Source organism: Engraulis encrasicolus, chromosome 10 (genome assembly GCF_034702125.1).
Source record: "Engraulis encrasicolus isolate BLACKSEA-1 chromosome 10, IST_EnEncr_1.0, whole genome shotgun sequence".
Taxonomy (NCBI): Eukaryota; Metazoa; Chordata; class Actinopteri; order Clupeiformes; family Engraulidae; genus Engraulis; species Engraulis encrasicolus.
Genome location: NC_085866.1, coordinates 21880687 through 21889300, shown reverse-complemented (window position 1 = coordinate 21889300; position 8614 = coordinate 21880687). Strand labels below are relative to the sequence as shown.

The window sequence follows — 8614 nt, the reverse complement described above, 5'->3', positions numbered from 1 at the left end:
TTCCCCTCCGCGCGCCACATCCTCCTCCTCTTCACGACCGTGGGTACCACGCGCGTGCACGGTGAGGACAGCACGAGGAGGGACTCGCGAAGCAGCAAGTCCAATAAATGCACCCTTACTATTGGTTGTCAAGCAATGACTGACCATGAAACACTAAAATGACTTACAAGTTCAATAAAGAAAGTATACAAGTCATCATCTCGTTCGACAGAATAACGACATAACCTAAGATAGACATCTACCTAATCAGCTATGGCAATTGGCCATCATTAGTATTAGTGTTTGAAGGAATGTATGCCTTGTCTGTGTAATGGATTAATTTTTCCATAAAATCCCGCAGGCTATTCTGTTAGTCTATACAAAGGCAAAGTCCAGTAACTACTATATGTGTGGTCAAAATTGAGCTTAGACTGAAAATGGTCTTCATGACAACTCCCTTATCTTGTGACAAAGCATATTGTCCAAATGTTTCCCTTCTGGAAATTGCTATGTCAAATTTGCAGCAACTAGCAACAACCAATACCAATACTTTGATGGCAATTTTCTCAGTTTCAATGCTGGTACATTTTGCCTTTAGGATATTATGGGCAGTAAGCGGTTATGGTGTCTGACTTGTATCCCAAAGGTTGCCTGTTCGACTCCTGACCCGCCAGGTTGGTGGGGGCGCAATTAACCAGTGCTCTCCCCCATCCTCCTCCATGACTGAGGTACCCTGAGCATGGTACCGTCCCCCCACACTGCTCCCTTGGGGTGCCATTGGGGGCTGCCCCCTTGCCACGGGTGAGACATTAATGCAATGTCGTTGTGTGCAGTGTGCAGTGAACACTTGTGTGCTGTGGAGTGCTGTGTCACAATGACAATGGGAGTTGGAGTTTCCCATCGGGCTTTCAGGCTTTTCACACTTTCATTATTGTGTGATGTACATGATATACCATAAGACTCAGTGGCAGAGAACCTTCATCAGAAAAGCACCTGTTCAAACAGATAGCATATTAGTGCCTATCACTTTGCAAGGGAGGGAACCTGAATAAGTCAATGCATTGCACCCTGGACACAGATAAACATGGCTTCATTGTCTTGGCACGAGAGCAATTTAGTAACTGAAGCGAGGTAGGCCAATCAAAAAAAGTTACATGGACAAGTCTCATCACACCTGCTCCATGCAGCTTCATTTGTTTATGAGTTAAACAAAACAACCTATAGTTATGTCTCTTGTGCACAGGGACGAGGTGGTGCTAAAGCACCTGCCCCTTTGCCCTACTGGACTAAAAAATGCAATTTTTGGAAGTTATTTTTTGAAAGTTTTTGTCACAATGCACTGTTGACATGATAATCTACAAATATTTCACAATCAAAAGCAAGTGAAAATAATGCCCTGATACCTCTATAGTGAAGTGAAAGCGTGAAAGCATTGGGAAACTCCAACTCCCATTGTCATTTTGACACAGCACTCCACAGCACACAAGTGAACACTGCACACGACTAAATTGCATTTATGCCTCACCCTTGCAAGGGGGCAGCCCCCAACGGCGCCCGAAAGGGAGCAGTGTGGTGGGACAGTACCATGCTCAGGGTACCTTGGTCATAGCGAGGATGGGGGAGAGCACTGGTTAATTACTCCCCCCACCAACCTGACAGGTCGGGAGTTGAACCGGCAACCTTTTTTCGCTACAAGTCTGACGCCCTAACCACTTACCCATGACTGACCATTTAGCCTTTATAGCCTAATAAGGCAGCTGGAAGTTCACGATGCCCCCAAAACACCCTGTCAGCACTCCCTCCCCCCCCCCCCCCCACCCCCCCCAAATGTCTGTGCACGCCACTGCTGCCTTCATTTACATCTGAGTGGACATGGATCTCTTTCACTATCACTGCTTCACTGTGGTCTTCTGACAAGGGTCTTTCTGTCTATAGTTATGTCTACCCATTTACTGTATGTACCTTGCCTTTGTGTGCTTGTCAATTGTGTGTATTTGATGTTGGGGATATGCCACGAAAAATTCCTATCGACTATGTCAACATGGCAATACACTTCTTGAACTATAAAGGGTCAGTTGCCCAGTGCTCACACCAGATTCTGGTCCTCTGGGAATTAAGCCCCATGTTTCTCTCTCTCTCTCTCTCTCTCTCTCTCTCTCTCTCTCTCTCTCTCTCTCTCTCTCTCTCTCTCTCTCTCTCTCTCTCTCTCTCATTCTTCCTCTAATCATACACCCTAATCATGTCACTCTGACCCTGTTCAAAAGCTCCTCTCTTCCCTGAGTCCCAGCCTCTCATTACTGCTTATTGAAAGGTATCATCATCTACTTCTGATGATGATGATGATGATGATGATGATGATGATGATGATGATGATGATGATGATGACGACGACGACGATGATGATGATGATGATGATGATGATGATGATAATTATTATTTTTGTTTTTGTTTTTTGTTGTTATCATTACTATTATTATTCACCTACACCAATATACAGTGGTCGTGGGATATGCAGCGCCTGGTGGAGAGTCTGTGTATAGTTTTCTATAGCATAACTGGCTTGTTGATGTTGATGACAAGTGATTCTGTCTGGCACCTCTCTTGTCTGTTTTTCTGATCACAAGTCAAACAGCGTGCTTGAATATTTGCTCTTGTATTGACAAAATTGGTTCGGGTGCGGTAGCAATTGCACGCGCTTTTGGTGAATTGGTGGTGCTGAAAGGACAGCTCCTGCGCGCGAGCGAAATTCGAGCGGGCAAGTGTGCGCGCCAGGGGCAAAATTCCATGCATTTCTTTCTTTCTTTTCGCACTGTCAAAAGACTAGCTTAATCTTAAGGGTAGTAGCCTATATAGCCTAGACTACTCTGTCAAAATTCTAAGCAAGCCTAGGCCATTTAGCCTATAGGCCCATACGGACTGCTTAAATTGTCCAGCACTAGATTTTTGTAATGGTTCAAATGTAATTAAATGGAAATTACCCATGTGTAATCAAGAAGGCTAATAGGCGAAACTAAAGTGTAGGTAGGCCTACTGCCTAAGTTAGTAACTCAAGAGCAGAATAAATTGACACCAATGGCATTCCAGCAAATGCACGTGCCACAGATTACACAGAGGTAGAATTTATTTAAGAAAGCATGTCACATATGCAAGATGACAAATTATTCCACATCAATTGCTATTGCTTTTGGTTGTAAGCATGCTGAATGTGAGCCTCGAGGCAACATCTGGAAATGAAATCAAGTTAGTCAGAAGAGAATGTCACTGTATAAGGTTTCATCATCACCAGCTGCTAATAGTCCACATGCGTTTGCAGTTGCTTCTGTAAAACGTGTGCATTTTCTCTTTTGAACTTCGTCCAACCCTTTGAAAAGTTGAAAAAGTTAAAATTAGATAATTTCCAGCAGATGTATCCTCCGTTCCATGTGGAGGCACCAGAGTTCATTGTGCACTCCACCTCCTGGCTAAGTTACTCTGCTTCAGCGGGCGGGGATGAAAGGTTGTAAACATGGCGGCGGCCTTGGACGAGGATGAAATTGATAATGATGACTACTATTCCCTTCTTAATGTCAGAAGAGAGGTAACGGATGTCTTTGCCGTGTTCCCCTTAGCGTGGTGTTTCCTGGATCAGTTGTATTGCATAAACATTTCGTTACAGTTATGGCAGCTCTAGGAAATCGTGCGGCATTTGTGTGCAGCCTAGCCGCTAACATTCAACTGGTTAGCGCAGCTAACTCAATGACCCTTGCTTATCATTGCTCCTGGTGTTTGCGGTGCTGTCATATTTTGCAACAATGCTACCTGAAGTATAGCTACGTTTGATCACCTCCAAAAATACTACAATTCTTTTTTACGTTGTACTATCGACCATTAACCTCGGCAGTTTGAGACTAGCTACTTCCATTCAAACAACGTGTCAGGAACACACCAAGTTAGATAATAATGTGGATGTAACTTGTTTCCTTGGATAACTTTCGAGGTGGTCATGCACCATTTCAGAAAACAAAACGATAAATGATGAATAGTTCCAACGTGAAGACAAATTCAGTTTCATAACACTGTTGCTTTTGAGACTTGTGAAGTTAAATTCACGAAGTACTTTGTTGACAGATCTATTCGGCCCCCACCACCGGAGCTCACCAGACCTGATAAGAACTTCCGTAAAGAAAACTGTTTGGGAATCAGAACCTAGTCTAATAACTAGAACTACAATTTTGGCTTATCAAGGGTCATGTGAACAAAGTCCCGTTTAAGTTGTGCAGTAACAAGGCCGTTAATGTTATAGTCCGTCAACTGTCGATCAGCTAAAAGCACGGTAGTATCAGAGAGACTGGATAAGGGTGCGAGGCACTGATATACGCATTGAGAGTAAATAGATATACGCAACGTTGTCTGCTTTTATTTTCAGGCTACACAGGATGAGCTGAAACAGTCCTACAGAAGACTTTGCATGCTATACCACCCTGACAAACATAGAGACCCTGAGCTTAAGAGACAAGCGGAACAACTCTTTAATTTGGTGCACCAAGCCTATGAAGGTAAGAGGACACTTGGGGCCGATTCTCAATACTCTGTTTACAAGAAGTGTACTGAGAGCGGTTTACTGAGGGTCACCTGTTTACTCTTTGTTTTGCTGGTTGTGGCAAACTGAATTGTCAGTAAAATGGTTTCTGAATGACTGTGTTTCTGTGTTCAAGTTTTAAGTGACCCCCAGTCCAGAGCTATATATGACATCTATGGCAAAAGAGGGTTGGACGTGGAGGGATGGGAGGTAAGCACAATTTTCCATATCATGTTTCCTTGACTCAAGCTTGTACTTCTAATCACATCTAATGACAACGGCTGTAAGAGTTAAGATGAGAGATTGCCTTGTGCATACACTAAAGCTCAGCTCTGCTCATCTTCAGTAGACAACAGCGGGCCTAATAGTGTCTGGGCTTTGAAATGTGGATTACCATAGCAAAGTCAGGGGTGCATTTCTCAAAACCATGGTTGCTAACTGCATTATTAGCTATTTTGTTATTTTCAATGCAATTTCCCATTGGCAACTAACCAAGTTAAGCTAACTGGTTAACCAATACGCTTTCGAGAAAACGCATCCCAGATGAGGAAATTTGAATTTTATTCCGAAAGGTGCAAGACTATCATTTCAACATTTCTGGGCTGTGTTTGTCTTCCAGGTGGTGGAGAGAAAGAGGACTCCGGCGGAGATTCGAGAGGAGTACGAGCGTCTCCAGAGAGAGAGAGAGGAGAGGAGGCTGCAGCAGAGGACCAACCCCAAGGTCTGTTTTCTTTTTTTCTTTTTCTTTTTTTGTTTTAAAGAATTTTTTGGGGCTTTTGCACTTTTATCATGCAGACAGGATAGTGAGACAGACAAGAAATGAGTTTGGGGGAGAGAGAGATGGGGAAGGTTTGGCAAATGACCCCGAGCCGGAGTTGAACCTGAGTTGCCGGTGTAGCAGTGCAGTGCCCTACCGTTTGAGCCATGGCAGGGACAAGGTCTGTTATCTAAAGGGCTGTTATCTTATGCTCTGTTTAGAGCCTCAACGTAGTGAGTCAACGCAGTGTAATATTCATTATCAGACTGTTTAAGAGAAGATTTCTCACTCATGTGAATGCATAGGAGAGATATCCCCATTTTCATTTTGTTCAGACCTTGTGGGGGGGGCAGAACCTTGCCATCCAAGGGCCGCATCTGGCCCCAGGTCCTCCATTTGAATAGCCCTGCTCTAGAGGAATGTGATGTTAGATGTTTTGCTGAACGGCACGTCAGCCTTTATGTGATTTATAGGATTCAAGCCTGCAGCTTCCTGATTCCGAGACCAGCTGACAGTAACCAGTAGATCACAGCTTCCCCCCTCATGGCATGTCTCACGGCTCAACTGCTCAAGGGCTGCAGCCAAGATTTCATGCCAGCCATCTTGGAGTTTTAGGGAGCTTTGAGCTCTGAGCTTGCAGGGCTCTGCACACCAGCTTTGGAAAAAAAGTTCTGTGCTACTGTGGTTGACTCTGCTCCAGACTGAGTGAGGATTGTGATTCAGGTCTACTTTTGTCTGTGGTGCTCGATAAAAACATATATTTTTTTATCATCAGCTGCAGTCACATAAAATATGGCACACTGAACACGTCAGGCTTTGTAATTATTGTCAAAGCCAATGTGTGGAAGCTCTCAAACTCCCACAACACTGTGGCAGCATATGTGGATTTCTTGTTACCCCAGTGCACTGCAAGAATCCCATATGTCACTGTTGTAAATCACAACCATTTAATATTATGTTGCATTGTGGTGGCTTTAATAACTTTAAATATTGGGTGTGATATCAAGAATTGCTTTCCCTCCCTCCCTTTGTCAGATATTGCTCTGCAATCTTTGACTGAGTGAGAGGAATCAGGGCCTCAGCACATCGGTACCGACAGCACTGCGGAGCACTTTCGCTTCCGACCCAATTCCGACCCCCAAACCCAATTTCACATGAACATAGCATGGTTAGTCAAAGGCGGCTCTGACAAAATGGAACTCATCTGTAATCGCTTGCACGGACATCGTCGCCAGTGTGCGGGGTTCTATTGAGAACAATGGAATCAAATTTTTGTCGGAGCCGGTGTGTGGAGGTCCTAAGTTACTCATTTGTTGGTTTCCGTGGTCTTTATGTCTCTTTTCTCCAGGGCACAATCAGTGTTGGAGTGGACGCCACAGACCTGTTTGACCGCTATGAGGAGGAGGAGTACGAAGATGCACCAAGCGGAGGCCTTCCTCATGTTGAGATCAACAAGATGCACATATCTCAGTCTATAGAGGTAACGGGCGGCCAAACTCTGTTATGTAGATGTAGCCACACACACACACACACACACACACACACACACACACACACACACACACACACACACACACACACACACACACACACACACACACACACACACACACACACACACACACACACACCATTTCTAGGGACACAAGTTGTCATGTTTGGTATCAGCATGGCATGGAAAATAAACCCCTTACACTGACCATTCATTTTGTGTGAAATTCATATGCATTTTTGTTTGTCCTCCAAGAAGTGCATCTACTTGTAGGCAAGTTGAGGCGTAGTTAATTGTCAAAACAGTTGTAAATGTAGAATTATTGCATACCTCCTTTGGTCAGGTGCTTCAGAGTGGAACCCTTGGGTTGCCAACGTTAAAGAAAAGAAAGCTCCTGCACACTGTTCACATTTGCATGGTTTACTGCAACGTTTTGGTCTACATGGACCGAAACGTCGCAGTAAACCATGCAAATGTGAACAGTGTGCGGGAATTGTCAAACAGAAAATGTCTTAATGCTGCTTACCCACTTGGCTGGCCATCTCTTCTCTTCACCAGGCGCCTCTGACCACCAAAGACACGGCCATCCTCTCCGGCTCGCTTTCCACACACAACGGCAACGGCGGGGGAAACTTCACCCTGGCCTTGCGCAAAGTCACGTCTGCCAAGGGCTGGGGAGAGGTAAGCAGCATTCAAGGCAGCAGCATCGGCTGCAGCTCAGTTTGGTCTCTGAATAGGTCACCGTCAGCCACTATTTTCAGCCACACTGACCTTTCACGTAAGTCCAGAATTGATGTCTTAATGAAATCCTGCCGGTGTTTGTGGGGTTTGTGCGTAGGTGGAGTTTGGTGCTGGAGATACGCATGGGCCTCTTTTTGGATTCAAAGTCTTCCGTAACTTGACAACTCGCTGGTAAGTCAAAGATGGCGTGTATTTTTAGCTTTCATGAATGGTATGTTGTCAGGTATTCCTAGCCTATGAATTCCTTTTGTGTTGTGATGGTTGTAAAGGCTAGGGCTGTAACGATACATTCAACTCACGATTCGGTTTGTATACCCGACTTTTGATATACGATTCGATACACCCCACCATGTCTGAAATGTATCTCATTTGAAGCTTGGGAGCACTATCACATAGAATCATGGTTGTTTTATAGACTGATGGTTAAAGAAACTTTGAAAGGGCGTATCACAATACTGCCTCCTTACATCACGATACAGTATCGTGAGTCCGAGTATCGCGATTTCTCGTTTCGATCCAATATCGTTACAGCCCTAGTAAAACCTATGCTGAGAGAATGCTAGAGAAATTCTTGGTAGTTTTCACTTTTTGCATGCACAATATCTTCCACGTTTGTCTTGTGTGTCATTCATGTACGCTTGTGTGTGTGTGTCTATCTATCTTCCATTGCAGCTTTGTGACGGGCCAGTGCGGTATGCAGTTCTCGTCCCGCGGCATCCGTCCGGGCGTGACCACGGTGCTGGCGCGTCACCTGGACAAGAACACCATGGGCTACCTGCAGTGGCGCTGGGGCACTCAGTCCTCCATGAACACCAGCATCGTCCGAGACACTAAGAGCTCCCACTTCAGCCTCGCTGTGCAGGTTTGCACCCAGCCCAGAGCCCCTTCTGTATTTAGCCTAGAAATGTAGACTACTTATGCCTCTTTTCCACTGCTGGTTTTCTGGTAGGCCTACAGCTCGACAAAGCGGGACTCGGACGCCACTTTTTGCTTTTCGAATAGGCACGACACAGCTCAATCGTAAAGTAAAAAGTGGCAGCTGAGTTGTGCTGTGTCGAGCTGTGGGCCTACCAGAAAACCTGAAGTG

At 45.0% G+C, this 8614-nt stretch overlaps 1 protein-coding gene across 1 annotated transcript in view; it reads left to right on the top strand.

Moving 5' to 3' along the window:
• The first annotated feature begins 3443 nt into the window (after positions 1-3443).
• The window catches only part of dnajc11a (DnaJ (Hsp40) homolog, subfamily C, member 11a), an 18664-nt gene continuing 13493 nt past the window's right edge, over positions 3444-8614 (top strand). Inside the window, exons 1-8 of the mRNA XM_063208396.1 lie at positions 3444-3556; positions 4385-4514; positions 4674-4747; positions 5157-5258; positions 6643-6774; positions 7345-7467; positions 7625-7698; positions 8200-8389. Of these exons, the coding sequence (XP_063064466.1) occupies positions 3485-3556; positions 4385-4514; positions 4674-4747; positions 5157-5258; positions 6643-6774; positions 7345-7467; positions 7625-7698; positions 8200-8389 (897 nt within the window). The 5' untranslated portion in view covers positions 3444-3484. The remainder of the gene's footprint in view (positions 3557-4384; positions 4515-4673; positions 4748-5156; positions 5259-6642; positions 6775-7344; positions 7468-7624; positions 7699-8199; positions 8390-8614) is intronic.